The sequence below is a fragment of the Enhydra lutris genome, unplaced genomic scaffold, assembly GCF_002288905.1.
Source record: "Enhydra lutris kenyoni isolate GAN:26980312 unplaced genomic scaffold, ASM228890v2 scaffoldscaffold14, whole genome shotgun sequence".
Classification (NCBI taxonomy): Eukaryota; Metazoa; Chordata; class Mammalia; order Carnivora; family Mustelidae; genus Enhydra; species Enhydra lutris.
In genome coordinates, this window is record NW_019154098.1 from 26,818,785 (window position 1) to 26,840,574 (window position 21,790).

The following is a 21,790-nucleotide window of genomic DNA, read 5'->3' on the forward strand; positions in this document are numbered from 1 at the left end:
ACTTTTAATCCTATTCTAGGAAATTATACTGTTCAAAAAATATGTATTTAAGGTTATATATTCTGTTTATATAATTCATTTTTAATCTGATAGAATGAAAAAAATCTAATAAAATCAAAGATACATATTTGCTATGTTCTTTATTTCAAAGTGAATCCATGTTTAAAATAATCAAACAGAGATTATGTGGTTCTCCCACAGCCTACAGTTTCTTGCTTTTGATACGGAAGCATCACATGATATACTCCGAGTTTGGGATGGTCCACCAGAAAATGAGATGCTCCTAAAGGAAATCAGTGGATCTCTTATTCCTGAAGGAATCCATAGCACGCTCAACATAGTAACCATCCAGTTTGACACAGATTTTTATATCAGCAAATCTGGATTTGCAATTCAGTTTTCAAGTGAGTTATTATTTTATCTCTTAAATGCAAAATAAGAATGCTATTGAGATAGTACTTTAACTTTACTGCCCAAAACTTTAATTTTAAAACTTAAATGATCTTAAATATTCTTATTTCTAGTCTTCATACTCATCTTCAGGTAAGGTAAAGTATACTGGGAAAAAAGCAATTTTTTTCCATTTTTACAATTAACTTGGAATTAATCAATTCATCATTGAGACCTTCTTTCTATTTGTCAAGCCATTTTTTTAAAGTATAGGTGGTATTAAAATAATTCAGCAAATGAAATAATTACTTTATAAAAGCTTGTAATCTCAATTTACCATAAAACTGTATATTTCAAAATGTGAAATTTTTGTAGATAAGGAAGGAAATTAATACTTGCCATTAAAAAAAAAGCAACCATATATTTTTACTAATTTTGTTTTTCTTCTTTTAAAGATCTTAATTATATATTCCCAGATATCCTTGACAAAATATTTTAGATCTACTTTTAAATTAAACACTTCCTATAACAATAAAATGTCATTCACTGTAAGTAATTACCAGTGTTCATTGCATGTTTTTTTTTTTTTTTTTCTTCTCTTTTTCTTTCTATGGCACTGCTAAGTGGCTAAATATATGTTGTTCTACAAAAGGGATTTTTGCTTAGTGGCTGGAGAAATGAATAAAAACTTTAAAATTTTCATTGTTATAGTTTTGCTTTTATTGCCAACATACATTGCCTTTTTGAGAAAATTATCTAAAGGATTTTCTAATTTTACGGTCCTTAAAGACCCCATTAACAGAAACCTATACAAATTTCTAAGATCATTTAATGGAAAACATGCAAACCAGTATTCCTGAAATGTGCCTGAATTCAAGTCCTGGTTCCTTACTAACTACTGAATTTGGGTACCTGATCTCACATTCTGAGGCTGAGTTTTCTAATTCACATAGATATAATAATGCTTATCTCATAAATATATTATTTAAATTAACATGATCATGTGTGTACAATATTTGGTATTAAGTGTATAGTTGGTGTTCAGTGAAGTATTATTACTATATGAGCAAATATAAAATTGGAATCCTATGAAAAAAGTAAAAAAAATAAATAAATAAAGAACTTTTGTAAGGACTGTCCACAAAATATATTGCTTTTAGGTCAAGAACTGTTTCAGACAGTTAAACAACTTGGTCGACTTTTGGTTGATGGAACAGAGTTGTTTACAGTAATTGACTAACATAAGTGAACTGTTTTTTATTGCGTAAACCAAGCTAGTGTGAGAGAAGTGTAAATCAATGCAGAAGAGCCAGTGTCTGTAAATTTATACTTTATCTTTTGAGGAAAAGAAAAAAGAATGAAAAATGAAATCACCACGTAATTGATGAACATAAATGGCTTCTAATTCTAAAACACCAGTTAAATATTCTTCATATTTATATTTTCTATTTTTTACTGCTTATTTTTCTTTTTATGAAAATAGGAACAATTTGTCAGAGATTGACTGCTGTTTAATTTCAGTTCTTTCTAATTATTGTTTGGCAGCTAATAGTTCCCCTTTCCTTTACCTTAAATGAGTAATATATAATATTTTATACTTAAATGGTTATTGTGACTTATAGTCTGACTATACTCATGTGAAAAATTGCTTAAGGCTAGTGTTTGTGAATGCCAAGTTCATCTGCTTAATAGATACCAGCTATTTTATATATATTTCCAGGAATTTTTAATGCAGATTTGTCAGTTAAATTAGTAATGCTTTTTATATCTATTGTACTTACAGGGCATTTAAGGAAACAATATGTAGCATACCAGAACTTTAATAAATCTGTCTTCATAATATTCTTTTAAGATGCATAGAAATTTGTACTCATGATCTGAAACTAAAAACCTACCCATTGAAATAAAACTACTTTGCAGGTGAATACATTGTATTTTAACAAGCATCTATCAATGAAAATTAGTCACTTGTTTGGATATCTTCTGTTACTCATTTTGACATGGCTTTCTAAGTGTCCAGATTTCAAATTCAAAAATATTCTTTTCATGAATGAGATCTTTCTTGGTGTGCCAGAAAACATGTTATGTACTTTATATACCTAATCTCATTTAATCCTCACAAAGCCATATGATTTATGTTGGGTCATCCCCATTTTCCACATAAATAGAGAGGTTCAGAAAATGTGTTTATTTATTTAAGGTCATAGTACTAACAGATGCCTGGAGCTGTGGCTCAAATCCACATATGACTGAAGGGAGCTTTTTGCTGTGACAGGTGCTTAGTAAATGCTTTGTAGTTATTCACGTAATTATGCTCTTGTTATTATTTAGATACATATATTAATATACCAGAGGAAATAGAAAGCCTTTAATTATAAATTATTAGTTACGATGAAGTTCTACAATTTAATCAGCTTGTGTTTCTGATTATGCTCCCAAGTACCACAGCTTACACAAGCAAAGCCGTGGTGAAGCATGGAAAAAAGCTGGAGTGCACGCAAGGCCATTTAGAAGGGACCGCTGTCCCCTCTGGCTATAGTCATTTTGCACTATAGGTGGAAGGGCTACTTTTATTTATTTTTTATCTATTTATTTATTTTTTAAGATGGATTGATTGATTTGAGAGGGATGGGGGAAGGGAACAGCAGTGCGAATCCCAAACCAGACTCCCCTCAATCTCAGAACCCTGAGATCTTGACCTGAGCTGAAATCAGAAGTCGGACCACTTGACCCACTGAGCCACGCAGGCACCCCAGGACAGGCTACTTTTAAAACGAAACTGAAAATAAGGAGTTTTATGTAAAGTTATCTTAATTTCAAAGTAAATAATCTTAAAGAAAACGTTAACAGACTACAGGGCAATAAAGCACTACTATAGGTGAAATTTGGCTTAAAGGGCAGAGTTTGTCACTTTAGTGGCTTACCTAACGTCTGCTTCCCTATGTAAATTTGAATCATGTCTCCCATTCATTCATTTGTTCATTTACCGTAGGCAAGTCTATAAGGGACCCGTTAGTAAACATATTTATCTCTAATTATTTCTCAATTGCATTTTCCCTTTCACTCAGGCAAATCTCTTTAGTTTCATAAATGCACACACATACTCATACACTCACTCACACACACACCCTGTGCTGCTTTCTGTGTAAATGTTTTTTACCTTAACCATTTCTCTCCTCCTTTTGCTTAAGTCTTGCTCATTTTTCCAGACTTGACACCAAGACTTCTCTTTATAAAACATTTTCTGACTTCACTTTCTAAAAGATATTTCAGCCCATGCCCCAAGCACTAGTTGTATTTTTTTTCAAAGAGGAGAATAAATAGTTAATAATTCATTGTTCTGAAGATGTTTTAATTATGTGATCTTTGCTCCCCAAATGTACTGTGAGTACGTTTGTCTCCCTAATGTCCATAAAGAACACATTTTCTATTTAGGACAATCCTATAATTTATTTTCCAAGTCTAAGATAATTGTTGAGAGTGGAAGAAGACACTATTTAAAATTAAGCAGGACAACAAGCATAAGCCAGGACAGCCATAGCCAAATCAGGATGTATCATTTTAATTAAATCAGACTTATATTTTAATTTTAATTAAATCAGACTTATATTGTATTCTGTCCACTTTCCCCCCACCTCCTCAATGCCCAATCCTCTTTTGAGCAAATAGCCGTTGTTTAGTGAGTGTCAAATAATGAATTTTAAAAAGAGGAACAAGTCAGGCAACACGAGGAGAAGAGCCTTCAGCAACAAAATGCAACCAAAGAAATGTATTTCACTGAACTTGGTGCAAGTGAATTGAGCTAAAATGTAGGTCACATACCAACTTCATAATCATCATTAAGCCACTATCAGCAGCCACATGCCTCCCATTTCATGATCCGTTCATTCTTTGTAGAGTATGTCGTTGCCTCTTGGTGTTACAGTCTGCAAGGAGTTTTTGCTTAATCAGAGCTACTTAAGTCTGACACGGCCACCTCATGCTGTCCTGTGTGCTGTCCTCGGTTCTCAGCAGTCAGCCTCTATATCCCCTGCTTAAATGTGTAATCTGCCTCTCTTGTCCCACTTTAGTTCCACAGGGAGGACATCTTTGGGGTATCATGCTGTCATTTGCCCACAGAATAGTTGATTTTGACAGAGCTTTTTCTATGCTCTTCACTCTCTGACTTCTCTGTTAAGAATCTACCCCACTGGGTAATAGAGAATTACGAAGGCCCATAGCTTATGCTGCTGAAAATTCTCAAGGAAATGGATCCCTTAGCCAGGAGAGCTTGACGTCTCCTGGCCTCAGAAGACTGCATGGTGCCCCTGCCTTTGTTCCCATCCTCATTATCATGGCCTGCATTGCTGTGACAGTCAACTAGCCACTCACTTCATTATCCCTCCAGCCAGACTTCTCTCCACATTCCCACCTGATGTTTCTAAAATACAAATCAGACATCACCTTTCCATTTTCATTTTTTTTTTTTTTTTAACGAGCCCACAGTCATAAGTTCAAAACTTTGGAATTACATCGGAAGCCTCCACAATTTGCACCCGAACTACCTGCCAGCCTCGTCCTTCACTACTTATTATACACATCCAGTCATCTAACTACACTGTTCTGAGAGGGCAAAGTCCTTTCACATTTCTGCTTCTCTTCCATATTCCTGAAACACATAGGTCCACATTCAAAATCTATCAATTCTTGGGCATTTTTCAAGATCCAGGACAAATGATACTTCTGGTACCAATGAACTCCTAGGCAGAATTAGTCACTTACACATCTGTACTGCTCTGACACTATGTGCAAATTGTATTAGATTTGCCATATGGTCCAGTTTGCCCAGGAAAATCCTAGTTTATGCATGTTGTCCGAGCATCCTGATGGTTTGGCACTTGGATCTGTATTTTCTATTTGTTTTCTTGTTTGTTTTTTTAGTAAAGTATCATTATTTTGGCCAAGATAGGCCAGTATTCTACAGCAATAGAGTAGTATTCTGCTAAAATTACCAACGTGTATTTATTAGACCTCTGTCTTGTATTTGATCTCATCTAGCTATGAGTGAGATATGTTTACAGGGCTCAGTAATTATAATGTGATTAAATTTGAAAAACAAATACTGATAATCCATCTTCACTTTCTAATCTTTTACATATACCAGGTAATTCATCCCTTTCAAGGAGAATTTATAGGACACTTGTATATAAATAAAATATTCTCAGATACGAACATCTAACTTGTTCAGGTCTTGAAAGGTAGTGGGAGAAGCATTTGATGCTGTTGCTCTGCAAGCTCTTTTGTATAACAGCAAGTTATGTCGTAGTCTTGCTGTGGTTTGAAAGATACATAAAGATGTCAGGACATGAATTGGAAGGATTAGCAGGAAAAATGTGTTCTTGAAATAGGCACAGAAGCAGAGGCTCAGGAGATGTGCTGGAAAGCTGAAGCATATAGTCCACATGTTCTTACTATGAGTGTTTTTGTTATTTACTTTATGGGGTCGATTCACAACTATTTATTTTATCACAGACATAATTTTTTAAAATTTTATTGCAGTGCACATTGATGGCAGCAGTGAGATTTTAAAAAGTATATGCTTAATGAAAATGTATGTACTAAATATTCACTTCTTAAGATGCTGATTACACCATCCAAAAAGCAGGTCAGTGAGCCAAAGGATGCTGTCAAGAAGAGCCTAAGCAGAGATCCACCAAGATGTAAAGCAAACTTATCTTTGAAAAAGTTAAAACTGGGCTCCCAAAAGATAGCATGAAAGAATCTAGAATATTTTTATTAGTACTTGTAAGTCAAAGTATTTTAGTATATCAAGAAACACATTTTTAAAAGCAGCAGAGTCCACATAATCCCATTTCAATAAAACATGTTTAGATAAGTGGTAAAAATGTTTTACAAAAGAAATAATATGATGGTTGATTATTTTTCTGTGCAACCAAAACATAGTATAATATAGAATTACGTGAGACTTTATTATTTCATGTATCATGTTAGCATTATATAGGTGGTGGAGGGAAAATTTTATATTCTAAAATATAAAATATAATGAAATGGTCATTTGAAGTCATGATCGTGTATTAACTCCAGCATCATCAATTTAAAGTATCTGATGTATTAAATAAGTCTTGGTTATTTTAAAATACTTGTCTTCTTAGCCATGTTCTTTTTAGTGTAATTGTTTCCTAAATGAAAGTGCTCCCTGGCACCACAATAGCATTTGTAGTAATGTTTGTTGTTTTTTTTTTTTTTTCTACTAATATATTAACCTTATATGACAGATGGATTATTTTGGTTGAGAATGTAATGTGTATGATAGTAAAACATGAAATGTTGGGAATTTAGAGCTAAGAGTATGTTATTTCAAGATACTGATGCGTGGTATTCTTGTTTTATGAACAAATTCTCCACACATTTTCAGGCAATAAATCATTAGAATAGCTGTTTAAATTAACTACATAGTTTTTAGATTTTTAGTACTTACATATTAAGGATTCTATACACATTGTTAATAATGCCCATATATTAATCATCAAAAAGCCCAATAACATCTCAATTAAAAATAAAATTGATTATGAAAATACAACTTGCACATAATGTGTATTAACATACATGGGGACCATAGCAGTGCCAATTGACCATGTGAAAGCCAGAAGACCTAGATCTGCTTAAAAAACATGATGTTTTATTTAGAGAAAATGAGAATTCTACTTAAGTAATTTCATTGCTTTGTGTTCTAAATTTTCTTTCTCATGCATATGAAAAGTAATATGCCAGCTTCCTTTGAAGAAGAACTTTACAATTAGCTCAATAAGTTCAATTTTATATCAGTCACATCATTGCTTTCAAGAATCAGTAGCATCAATTGCCTCAAATATTAACTCCAGTAAGAGTTTTGTTTACAACCACTTCATGAGATCAAAGTGTTGTCTTTGAAAGTTCATTGTGTAAGGAAAAAAATCTAGTATTATAAATTCAGTTAAAATTTTAACATTTTAATAATTTTAAATTTACTTAGACTTGCATTATGGTCCAGCATATGGTTTTCTAAAGTACTATCTGTATTTTAAAAGAATATGCATTGCTATTATTGGATGTCATGTTCTATAAATATCAATTAGGTATAATTGGTTGATAGTGTTGTGTTTGAAAAATTCTATGTCATTACTGGTTTTCTGTCCATTTTTTTTTTTACCAACTATGAAAGAGAAGTGTTGAGATGTCCAGTTGCAATTGTGGATGTGTCTACTTATGCTTTCTGTCCTGTCATATTTTTGCTTTGTGTATTATGAAGATATGTGTATAACATTTTAAGTGCTTTTTAATGAGTTGACTTTTTCATTACCAAGAAAGATGTCTCTTTTTCATTGATAACTTACCATGCCTTGAACTTTCTTTGTCTCATATTAAATATCTTATGATTAGTCTAACATTGGTGTACTAGTTAGCATCCTTTTAACTTGGTGTGTCTGTATATTTAAAGCAGGTTTTTAGTAGCTAGCACATGATTGAGTCTCAGTTCTTTATACAGTTTAAAAATCTCCCCTTTTTTATATTTATAGCCTTTGAAATATTAGGCCATTTACATTTAATGTAAATTTTTCATATAGTTGAATTTGTCTACCATATTACTATCAATTTTATTGGATCCACCTGTTCATTGTTCCTTTTATATTTCTCCACTATTAACTTTTTTTAACTTTTTGAACACTTTTACCCATTTCTTCACCTCCCCTATTCCCTGTCTCTGCCAACCACTTATTGGTTCTCTGTATCTACAAGTTTTGTTTTCTGTTTATTTTTTTGTTATATAAGAAAAAAATTTATTTTACACATGTAAGAAAAATCATATGTTATCTGTCTTTCTCTGACTTATTTCACATATTTTAATGGTCTCAGTGTTCATCCATGCTGTCCCAAATGGCAAAGTTTCATTCTTTTTTATAGCTAAATAGTAGTCCATCATACACACACACACACAAACACACACACACACACACACACACCAATTTCTTTAGCCACTCATTTAACAATAAACACTTGTTTGTTTGTTTGTTTGTTTTTCCATATCTTGGCTATTATAAATAGTGCTACAGTGAATATGGGGGTACATATGTATTTTTTAGTTAGTGTTTTTATTTTCTTCAGACAAATACCCAGAATTGGAAATGCTGGATCATTTAACAATTCTATTTTTAATTTTTTAAGGAATCAATGTACCGTTTTTCATAGTGGCCACACAAATTTGCATTTCCACCAACAGTGCACAAAGATTACCTTTTCACTATATCCTTGAGACCACTTATAGTTTCTGGTCTTTTTGATAATAACCATTCTAAGAGATGTGAAATAATACTTCATTGTGATTACAATTTGCATTTCTCTGATGATTAATGATGTTGATCATCTTTTCCTGCACATGTTAGCCATCTGTACATCTTTGGAAAAATGTCTGTTCAGATCTTCTGCCCAGTTTTTAATTAGATTGTTTTTTGTTTGTTTTTGTCCTCTAGTTGTTGTTTTCTGCTGAGTTATGTGAGTTCTTAATATATTTTGGATATTAGCCCTTTATCAGATATATGATTTGCAAATATTTTCTCCCATTTAGATGTTGACTTTTTATTTTGTTGATGGTTTCCTTTGCTATGCAGAAGCTCTTTATTTTGATACAGTCGAACTTGTTTGTTTTTGCTTTTGGTGGCAGATTTTTTAAAATATCACCAAGATGTATCTCAAGTTGCTTAGTGCCTGTGTTTTCTTCTAGGAGTTTTATGGCTTCAGCTCTTACATTCAAGTCTTTAATCCACTTTGTGTTAATTTTTGTGTATAATGGAAGATAGTTTCATTCTCTTGCTTTTGGCTGTCTAATTTTTCCAACACCATTTATTGAATAGTCTGTCCTTTCCCCATGGTATATTCTTGATTACTTTGTTGTAAACTAATTGACCATATATGTGTGGGCTTATTTCTGAGTTCTCTGTTCCATTGATCTATGTGTTCCATTTTTATGACAATACACACTGTTTTAATTATGAAAGCTTTGTAACAGAGTTTGAAGTCAGGAACGTGAGGCTCCAGCTTTTTTCCTCTTTACCAATATTGCTTTTCTACACAGGGCCTTTTGTAGTTCTTGCAAATTTTAGGATTATTTGTTCTATTTCTACGAAAAGTGGAATTGGAATTTTGAGAGGGATTGCACTGAATTTGTAGATTACTTTGGGTAGTATGAACATTTCAACAATATTAATTCTTCTGATCAATGGAGTATCTTTCAATGGAGTATCTTCCAATCATGGAGTATCTTTCCATTTATTTGTGTCTTTTTCAATCTCTTTCCTTAATGTGTTGTAGTTTTCAACTACAGGTCTTTTGCCCCCTTGGTTGAATTTATTCTGAGGTATTTCTTTCTTTTGATGCAATTTTAAATGGGATTTTTCTTCTTAATTTCACTTTCTTGAGGTATTAGTTATACATTTTTTTGGTACCTGTTCTAATATTTATAACATGCATTCCTTTAGCAAAACCTATCATCAAATTCTGTTACACCACTACTCATATAAGAACCTCACAATGGTGTATTTCCATTTCCCCTTCAGTCCTTTGGGCTATTGTTTTCATTTCTCTCACTTCTATATATGTTAACACCATAGTACATTTTTTTTTAACTTTAAGCCGACAATTATCTTTTGAATATTTTTAAGACTAAGTTCACATTTTAAAATTTTAATATTAAATATAGTTATTTGTTTTGTGATAAAAATACAAATACAAATTTTGATGATAAATAGCCTCAGATAAAAACAAAGCTCTCATAAAATTAAGGAACAGAAATATACTTAGAATTGGTTGTGGTGTACATGTAATTCTTAACTGTGGCTGAGGAAACATTACTTATCACAATAAAAATGTTAAAATTTAAAGATATATTTATATAGAGTGAAATAATTGAATTACATCTGTGTGTGTGTGGCAGATGGATGCTGATTCAAAAAATGAATAAGTAAACTTGAGCATGTCAGTACCATTTTCTCTTTTTGCTGTTAATCGTCATTCAGACTTTGAAAGGTTTGCATCTCCAAAACACTCTTTTGCAAAGCTGATCAAAACGCTCTGCAATGGTGTTGAAATTCTTCAAAAATGAAAACTTTAAATGTGGTTTTTATTAAATCAGTTGAAAATCCTTAGTCAAAATATTCAGTTATTAGAGTGGTAAAGATCTTCAGCTTTGAAGTTTTTGGTGAATTACAATTATCAACAATAAAGTTTAGCATCAGGAAAAAATTTAAATATTTCTATAAAATTGTGGAAACTCAAACTATTTTACTTGCAATTTGAAACTATCTTATGTTTAATTGTATTACATTAATATTTCATGCTGAAATGGAATAAAATTGATAAAACAATTACACAGCTTATAAGTGAATATTTTAAAAAATCATAATTTAAGGGCATCTGGGTGGCTTAGTTGGCTAAGCATCCAAATCTTGATTTCAGCTCAGGTCTTGATCTCAGGGTTGTTAGTTCAAGTCCTGCATTGGGCTCCATGCTGGGTGTGGAGCCTAATTAAAAAAAAAAAAAAATCATAAGAAAACTTGTTTAACAAATTTTACATTGTAAAAATCTTTGTCAAAGAAAGATATCTGAAAAGAAATAAAATTCAATATCTGTGAAAATATTTGAGCTGAAATGTATGCACATTTCTGTATGAAAAAAAAAAAAAAAACCCAAATTGAGACTTTCCTCCATTTTAAAAATTAGCCCTAAACTTACCAGATATCTCAACACCTATAAAGAGAAAACTTTCTCAAGTAAAAATAGTATGGCCTGTGGAGACATCATTTGAATATGTCAATTTTAAATGTATTTAAAGTATCTTCAACAATACTAATAAAAATAAGAATATATTAATTCTTTAGGGAAAAAAAGTAAAAGGCACTACATAATGGGCAAGAAACCAATGAAAACTGTGCATATGTACCACAAATGATTATTTTGATTACATTATTTTGAATGTTTAGGTAATTCATATAAAGAATATGTTTCTTTGTGCATAAATATACAATTTTTTAAGAAATTACTTTAAAAAGAGTTTTTGTATGGATAACTATTTTGAAATGTTCATCAATATAATACCAATTTTGTTAGTCAATGGATATATATATTTTTTAATTTTATTTATTTATTTGACAGAGAGAGAGATAGTGAGAGCAGGAAAACAACCAGGAGTAGTGGGAGAGGGAGAAGCAGTCTTCCCATGGAGCGGGAAGCCTGATGCGGGGCTAAATCCCAGGACCCTGGGATCACGACCTAAGAACCTGAGCTGAAGGCAGACGCTTAATGACTGAGGCACTCAGGTGCCGGTCAATACATATTTTTAATTGTATGCATTATTTTTAACTCCATGTTTCATTCCCAGAACTTTCCAGTTTGAATGATAAAAAAGTCACCTGATATTAATACTCATTTCATTATATTAAAGCTATGTAGACATCTGCTGTCTCTCTTAGATTACGTTCCTTTGAAGAGCAAGGATGTTATCATATTAATATTTGTATTCCTAGAAATTGACACTGCCCCTGGTTCCACTTAGAACTTAACAAATTCTAAATGAATCTGGTTGAATAGGAAATTGTTTAACGATGTAAAACAAAGTGCACTGAGACTATATATTGTCAGTTAAAAATAATGTGAAACCATTTTTGTATGTTTTTTGCTTATTTTTTCTAGTGATACCATAATATTCTATTTCAATTTCAAATTAGACTTTTATATAGTCTTTTATAATTTTTAGATGTAAAACCAGTTTCCTGTATAGGTAACTTTGGGTTATCAACCTAACATGCCTTATGATTTCACAAAAATTGTATCAGTAATTTTATTCCCACTTTTGTCCTCAGATTGAAGCATAAGCCACAACGAAGGCAGGGAGGTGGTGTCTCATTAAAATATACCTCCAATATCAAGCATAATACCTGGATCATTGTGGGTGCATGATAATAATCTGGTGAAATAATTGAATATGCATTTTTTAAATAAATTTCTATATTCTTAGAAGTATAGTGCAACTCTGGCTTTGAGGTTCCTTTTGCATCCCATGCATTAACAGCTTTGTTTCCCTCCTAGGTTGATGGGAATGTCTCTGTCATGCTGCCATCTACTTTAACCTGACTTGCCATATCATTAGGTGTAACCTTAGAAACATAATGAAATTCTAAAGATAGCCACATTACTGAGTAGCTGGCAGAGTGTAGGCCTAGTAATGATGTTGAACATTCTTTATAAAATTGATGGATCTTGTACAAAATAAGAGCTCAATCAAGGGCAAAATACTCCTGGGTGAAATCCACCTCTAGGTTACCATCTGCATTTCAAATATTTTCTGATTTGACTCTGGATGGAATTTTCTTCCAGGTTAAATATTCCCATTACCCAACTTCATTTCCTTATAGATAGTGAAGTGGAAAATATAGTGCCATTTCTCAGTCAATACAAGAGGATAAGGCAATGAAACAGGAAGAGGGGAATGAATGTAAGGCCTTGTGAATACCAAATTTGGACCATGACCTTGCTGAAGTTTCCTAACATTGCAAAAATGTACAAAACCACTGGTCTTTAACGATTCACTTCAGAATTGATATTTTCATAAGATTATATAACATAATTATTAGAATGGAACTTTAAGATTTTATCTGACACTAAATCAGGCAGGTAAAATATTACTATGCCAGTTTTACAGATGAGGCAGCTAAAATTCAGGGAACGAGTACAATGTGATCAGTGTCCTTTCTTACCATAGGTGAGACTAGATTCTAGGTCTCTCTTGTTTCTGAGAACATTACTTATTCAACTAAATGAAATCCTAGGTTTTTCTTTTTTGAAAGGTCTTGAGATAAACAAGTTTATATCAAAGAGTCAATTTTCTGAATAGAAAGGACACACTGGAACTTATGAGTGACTTTAGTGTATTTATTCCCTATTGCAGAAAACAATGCAATAAGAAAACTGGAACGTCAGTTTGCCCAAGGTCACTAAGACAGTCATTCAGACACTAATTCTGAATCATAGTTCAAGCCATCATCCATACTGTACTTGAAATCTGTATATGCACTGGTTAGGATTGTAAAATATGTATTAGGTGAAGTGCATATTTCTGATTAAATTACACTCTCATTTATGTTAAAACAAACATAAGATGAGAAATCAGAAGTATATTTATAGCACTGATGAGTTGTAACAATGTTGAGAACTCAGTCATATGCTGTACTACTTATATCAAATGTTACCATACAAGGTAAAATCACTAGCTTAAAAAGAGTAAAAATTGTAAGACTTTATATTTTTGCCAATATTCAATTTATTTCTTAATGTCAGTGATTTTTAACTCCTATGGTGAATTTAATTCTAACAAAGCTATTCTTATCTAGATGGTTTAATAAATTAGAAGTTAGCAATAAGACATTTTTTGTTTCCAACTGGAACTTTCATTTCTTTGATTTTATTGACATCAGTAGCATAGGAAAAATTACATACACAAGTGAAATTTTAATAGCTTTTTTATAGTTTTCTTTCCAAAAAATCTGAAAATTAAAAGATCTTACAATTTTATGAATGTTTTGGGTGTGGTAAATGATGGGTCTATTAGATATCCAAGTAAAGGAGCTAAATAAGCAGTTGAATAGCATGATCTGAATCTCAAGGGGGACACCAATGCTTAATGATCAAGAGGCATTAAGCTAAAAAGAGTATTTAAAACCATGGGGTCAGATGAAGTTATCCTGCAGGAAACTGTATGAAGGGAGAAGAACATTAAGCACTAATCCCTGGAGTGTTCTAGTCCTCAGTCATTAGGTTAAAAAGATACAAACAGTCATTAGGTTAAACAGATAGAAATTTATGATACTGTAAAAGGAATGGCAAATAAGCCAAAAAGAAAACTAGCAGAGTCTGAGGACTGGGACACCAATAAAACAAGTGCTTGAAGAAGGAAGGAATGAGCTATCAGTTGTGGCATATGTTACAGAGAAGTTTCTGAAAAAAGAAGATACAGAAGTTACCATTGGATCTGGCAGCTAGATTTGACAAGAGCAGTTCAGTGAATATATCAGATGCAAAGTTGATGTTGAAATTGGAATTAGTTGTACCTCAAGTACAACTAATTGTACTTAAGATACATCTCTCTTGTATCTCAAGAGAGATGCTTAATGTTTCCTGTTAAAGGAGAGAAATGGGGAAAATAATTGGAAGAGGATGGAGGTGTAATAAGAGTGTTTGTTTATTTAAGATGGAATATATAAATTATGTCTGTATGCTATTGGGAATGAACCACTGAGGAAAGAAGAACTGGTAATTCAGAAGAGATAAAAAAATGTTTAGGAATAAAGTCCTTGAGAGATAAAGAGAGTTTAATACCTGCAGCCCAAGAACTAGGGTTGAATTTATACAGAGCAAAACACCTTCTCTCTTCCAACCACAGAGGAAGCAGAGAATATAGGTGCAGACACCAGTGGGATGATAAATTTAGTGGTGCTAAAGGGAGGGTATCCCTGTGTTACTTCTTCTACTCTCTCAATGAACTATAAGAGAAGAAATCGGGCAAAAGATGATGAGAAGAAGAGAGAGAATAAAAGAAACCATTGGAGTGGAATGTCCTTAGTTTTGTAATTAAAGAATACCATCTGGGACATATATGGCTAAATTTACCATATATATGGCTAGATTGTATTTCTGTTGTTCTTAATAATACCTATGAAAAGAACTTAGAGTCTGTCTTTTTTGCTCCCCTTTATGGTGAAATATTAGCAGCAAGAAATTTTTGTTGTATAGCAATAAAGAATTATAAGCTGCTCAATATTTCTGCCTTTCCATTTAAAACTAGATCTAATTCTTTTAACAATAAACAACTGTAAAAGTCCCATTAGTAGGTCATGACTTTGTTCTGTTTTATCTGATAATGGCATAAGATTCTACTGAGACAGTATACCATAGTGGTTAAAACTCTTATTTCTTGAATTCAAATCCCCATTCTGCTAAGAGCAAGCACTTAAAATCACTGAGGCTCATTTTACCCACTTAAAAATGGACATGATAATAATACCTTAAGGATTTGGTGTTTTAGATTAAGAGTATAAACTTCACTTTTAGCCTAGTGCTTTGGAAGGTATATGTTCTCAATAGAGATAGCAATCATTACTATCATTTTTTATTGGAATCTCTTCTAAATTAACTGTTCTTCATGTTTAACTGCTTCTTTTTCTTAGATACACAGAGTTTATTTAGTTTGACACAATATATACCTGTGGATAAGACAGATACGTTGATAGCTGTGCAACTGTTTTTAGTAAAGCATTAATTAGATTTAAATTCAAATGTTGTCAATATATAGTCCTTTGGGTTGCTGCATCAGAATGATAGGTAGATGCTCTTTCAATTTTAAAATGACACTTGAAGTTTAATGACATATTTTAGAAATTTCACTCTAAGTAATCATATCGATTAAGTTTAATAACGTAGTCTACATGTTAAGCATTTTTTTATTTCAAAGACAATAACATTTTTATTTAAGAAATGTCCTTGGGTACGTTTTCATGTCTACATTTCCACTTTAACCACTGTAAATAACTGTGTGATGTTGAGCAAGTTTCTTATCCCTTGTAAGCCTGAATTTTCTTACTGGAAAAATACTAACTACTAGAGAATTGTAGTACTTAGACTTTTTCCTCAATCAAATGAAAAACAGCTCATAACACAGGATTTGAAAGATAGTGTCAAAAATATTACATATTAACTATTCATATTGTCTAGTTATATACTTTTTCCCTGTGACTATTATCATTTCTATGGAATAGTCATCTAGTATAAAGAGAGGAATTTATAGTAGCCATTTAATGAATTAAATTCTAGAATGACCGTTAATATAAATGGCCAGTTTTGAGGGGAGGGAAACAAAGAAGGGCAGTTATCTTTTATTGTCAATTAATAAGGTTTTGTAAGTTCAATCCAAGCTATATTTGGATATTATATAATATATATAAATAGCCTATTATGTGTCATTTCCAGAATGTTCCTTTCATGGTATCATTGCAGGTGACACACCAGGTTAAGACCCTTTATCTTTATTGGAATTTCTGTTTACATATATATGTTAGAAAAAAATCAGGAATGAATGACACATGTCAACCTAATAGAACAAATACAGATGTTTATTCCATCAAATAAATTTGAAACAATTAAAAAAATGAAGAAAATAAATAGAAATCACTCATGTTAATACATTGGTGGTAAGTGTATTATTTTCTGACATATGTATATTTAATTTTTTTAAAGGAGTTGCTAAATTAAAGTACTTAATTACAAAAGTCTTTATTCCATAGAAACGCCCTACATATTATTCCAGAATAGGAAAATAAAAAGAATCAAAGATATACTTAAAAATTTATGTAACAAAAAGAAAAAGCAAATAAGAATTATAAATTCTGAGAATTTTATGTTCTACAAAAGTGAAAAATTAATATCAAATAAAAATTATCTATCTATTTTTATATATGTGACTAATACCTTAAGCTCTAGCATTATAAAACTGCTAATTTAATTATCCTAATTATGTGAGATTACCTCTAATTCCCAAGGAGATATTGTATGGCTCCTTAAGTGGTTATTTATTTTCTTCAATGGTTATACCTTCTATTCAATACAGAAAACAAGAATGATTGATACTAAAATTATTAAATTTTGCCCACAAACACAGAGTATACCCAGTATGGAGATCAAACTTTGAATAAATAAAGTAAATAAGACAACAGCATTCACACCAAATAATTGTTCCTATACATATCTAACGAGTTGCTTTTAGAACTCAAGTAATTCCAAGCGGGGTGGGGGAATATATATATATATATATATTATATATATATACATATATATATGTATATATATATAATATATATATAATCAGTCTTTCTTTAAGCCCCATCATTCTCTACTGTGCTTTAAAATCTTAACCTAATTTGTTTATTAATTGAGAGAAAAAGGAACAATATGTGTTCACCACCTGTCCTCAAGTTAACCAGACCCAAAGGCAAAGCCATATTTTCAGAAACTATATGTTCATTATCATATCAAAGTCATATTATTTTAACCACTTTTCACATTGAAAGTTGACCACATTTCTTATTTATATCAATTCTTTCCCAACAAAACCATCTTAAAAATAAATCTCATATGTAGAACATCACTCCCCACTAATATATTGTAAAACAAATACATATATCAGTTTCTTTTGGGTGATAACCATCCCAGAGCAATTCAAGAAAACCTTAATGACTCAGTTTATTACAAAAATACTTCACAAGAAGATCTCTATCAATACGGGAAGATCAAAATTGCCCAGAGTCTGTGATGCACAGGAGATGCTCTGCTAAGGGACACAAAGGCATTACAGAACAAATTCACTTTGATACTGGAACTAATTCCCTGTCCCATTCCCTCAATATTCTCTAGTATGGATTTGTTATTAACAACTAAAAACAACTGTTTCAAAAAGAATTCCTATGAAGGTAAATTTAATATTTTTAGGATGGTTCAAATTTATGACAGCTCTAGCTTTTATATTTATCAATATAATCCCTACCTTTCCCATAATTTCTTAGTGGGGTTTATTATTTTATTTTATTATCTATTTTATTTTATTTTATTATCTATTTTATTTTATTTTATTGAGGAGAAAAATTGCATCTCTGGAACAGTTGCAGGTACAAAAGGACAATCTAGTATAACATTTAAGTATTTGGGTTCCAAGACAGATTTGGGTTCAGATCTTGGTTCTGTACTCTTTAGGTTTTGTAGTATTGGACAGGTTACTTAATCTCTCTAAACTTTGGTTTTCTCACCACTAAAATGAGAATAATAATGCCACTTGTCTCATAAGGTTCTTAGGAATATTCAAGGAATTATATACATAAAGTCCCTGCCCATAGTCATTGCTCAGTCAATATTTTATCAGAAAAATGAAGCAAAACTCTAAGTCTTTTGATTATACATATAAAGATACATAGCTTTTGCTTCATTTAAGTGATCAGTAAAATTATATTTGCTGTCCACATTTTGTAACTCTTTTAAAATTGTAACACTTTAAAAATTAACTTTTTTAGTCTGCTGAAAAAGTAAACAAAATATATGCATATTATATATGCGTATATGAATGGTCACTTTTTTGTTATTACTACATTTTATTTTATTTTTAAAGATTTTTTTTGAGAGAGAAGGGGCATGCACATACATGACTGGGGAGAGGAAGGAGGATGGGGAAAGAACCTCAAGCAGAATTGGTGCTGAGCTCAGAGTCTGACAGGGTGCTTGAGTTCAGGACCCGGAGATCATTACCTGAGCCAAAACCAAGATTTGGATGCTCAACTGAATGAGGCACCTATGTGCCTTTTTTTTTTTTTTTTAAACAGATTCTCTCTCTCTCTCTCTCTTTTTTTTTTTTTTTTTTTCAAGTAGGGTCCATGCTGGGCATGGAGCCCAACATGGGGATTGAACTCATGACCCTGAAATCAGGAACTGAGCTGAGATCAGGAGTCACTTGATAACACTTAACAGAGTTATTGCTTTTTATTCAATGTCAGACTTAACATCCCACCAATATCCTTTTTTTCTTTTTGTCAAGTTTTTTACTTGATATGTTCATTTTGATTCCCATACAATATTAAGAATCAGAACATTACAATACTGTGTGCAGATTCCCTGATTTCTTTGTTGTAGATGTGTATTAGATGAGCTACAACAAGTTTACTAGACAGATTAATAGACTGACATATTAAAGAAGCTATCTATCCATCATCTATCTATCAACTATCTATCTATCATCATTTATCTGTTTCTACCTACCTACTCACTCAGGATGTTTATAGCAGAATTTCTTTTTTGGTACCACCACTATGCAAAATAATTTGAAAGTCTGTTCAGTTCTATTTGTGTCTGCTTATTTCCTCTTTGTATTCCTAGAACCTAACACAATGCTTGGGATCTATTAAGTTGTAAGTGAATGAATGAGTGAGTATCAGTTATGTGTCTGTAATCCAGCAATTTGTGTCATTAGTTTAATATGCAATTTAAAAAATAAGTTATACAAGTGCTGAATCCTACATTTATGATTGTAGTTTAATAATGGTTTAAGTGGAAATTTTAATAACTTCTTTGTCTTGATACTTAATTGCCATATGCTTTAGGGTAAATCTACTTTATGGTAATTCAAAATAATATTTTGTTCCATTAACCTGAATAATTGGAGTTTCTATTGTTAAATGTGTCATATACTGGATATAGAAGAACAGTAGCCTCATACTGCTCTCCTTTTCTCTACTGATTTTTTATTTTTTTTTCAAACACTTTTACATGCAGTTGTAAGAAATAAAGAGACCCTGTATACTCTTCACCCAGTTTCCTGCAATGACAACTTCTTGTATAAATATGATACAATATCCCAGCCAGAAAATTGACTTTGATACAATCTGTCACTTAAATTTTATGAATTTTACATATATCTGTGTGTTTATGTTTATTTAGCTCTAGGTAGATTTGTATGACTACCACCACCATGATAAAGACACAGTACAGTTCATCACAAGCATCCCTCATGTTATCTTTGCCTTCCATCCCCTCCCCCTACAACCTCTGGTGCCCACTAATCTGTTTTTCAACTTTCTGATTTTTGTCTTTTCAAGGATGTTACATAAATAATGTCATACAGTATGCAACCATTTGATATTGTATTTTTCACTCTGCATAATTCCTTTCAGATCCACTTAAGTTGTCATGTGTATTGTCATTCCTTTTTATTGCTGAGTAATATTCCTTGGGATGAATACACAGTTTAACTAATCACTTGTTGAAGGATATTTGGGTTGTTCCTACTTTTTAGCTGCTATGAATAAATACATATGTGATCCTAAGTCCTTATCTCTCTGGGATAAATGTACAGGAGTATAATTACCAAACTGTATGGTAAATACATTAGTCTTACAAGAAACTACCATACTTCTTTTCAGAGTGGCTGTAGAATTTTGTATTTCCAACAGCAATGCATGAGTAATTTCATTTTCTCCAGAACCTTGCTAGCATTCAGTGATTTTATTTTTTATTATAGTTGATCTGATAGGTATATAGTACTATTTCATTGCAGTTTTAATTTGCATTTTCCTAATGGTTAATGATGTTAAACAAAACTTTTCACGTACCATCCACTATCCTCTTCATTGAAATGTTTTTTGTCCGTTTTTTAATTGAATGTTTTTTCTTCTTCTTCCCCCTGGACCACACTTGAGTTTGAAGAGTTCTTTATATATTCTAGATACAAGTCCTTTATGGAATAGATCTGTTGCAGAGAAAACTCTCTGTGGCTTTCTTTTCATCCTCTGCACAGTCTTTCACAGAGCATCTAATAATTCTCAGGAAATCTATTATTGAGCTACTAAAATGTCATGTCTCTTCTTGAAACAAATTAGCACACAAATTAACAACAACAACAACAAAAAAAAATTAAAATTAGTTTTTTGTGTAAAGATTGAAAAATTGACTCAAACATTTTATAAGTTAAATTTCTAAAAGTACATAGATATGAGGAAGGTTCTAAACTGTAACGTCTGGAACTTTGAAACTGATTTTGGTAGCATCAAAATTAAAGGTTTGTTTCTGTCTTTGATAGGTTCTGTTGCCACTGCATGTCGTGACCCAGGAGTTCCCATGAATGGGACTCGAAACGGGGATGGACGAGAACCTGGGGACACTGTTGTTTTTCAATGTGACCCAGGATATGAGCTTCAAGGAGAGGAAAGAATAACCTGCATTCAGGTAGAAAATCGATACTTCTGGCAGCCCAGCCCTCCAGTCTGTATAGGTATGAATTAAAGAGCAATTAACATTTTATGTATGTATAAAACAATGGATACAATGGGTATTGATGTTATTAAGAACAGTATTCTAGAATGGTTTTATATAGGGTCTAAGATTTCAGAAATCTATGAACCTTCAAAATAATGCACAAGATTTTAAATGATCATAATTTTTTCCTAAGGAAAGAGTCCAAAATTGCATTAGATTCTCAATGGTTTGAAGACCCTAACCAAAAAAAAAAAAAAGGTTAAGCGTTATAGTTCTTGAAAAATCTAAATTTTCCCTTACCTACTATATAAATGTAGTTACCCACTGCTTTTAAAATTTAAAAAGTAGATTCAGATTCTGAATTTAAAGTGGACCAATTCAGCACCTGGGTGGCTCCGTGAGTTAAGCATCTGCCTTCCGCTCAGGTCATGATCTCAGGGTCCTAGAATCAAGCCCCACATCGGGCTCTCTTCTCAGTGGAGAGACTGCCTACCCCTCTCTCTCTGCCTGCTTCTCTGCCTACTTATGA

The 21,790-nt window shown here is 31.9% G+C and overlaps 1 protein-coding gene across 2 annotated transcripts in view; it reads left to right on the forward strand.

Moving 5' to 3' along the window:
- Positions 1-21,790, forward strand: part of LOC111146567 (CUB and Sushi multiple domains 3) — a 1,261,269-nt gene that overhangs the window by 958,492 nt on the left and 280,987 nt on the right. For both annotated transcript variants that reach the window (XM_022502159.1, XM_022502160.1), the window contains 2 exons: positions 202-404; positions 21,086-21,277. In XM_022502159.1, coding sequence (XP_022357867.1) covers positions 202-404; positions 21,086-21,277 — 395 coding nt within the window. The remainder of the gene's footprint in view (positions 1-201; positions 405-21,085; positions 21,278-21,790) is intronic.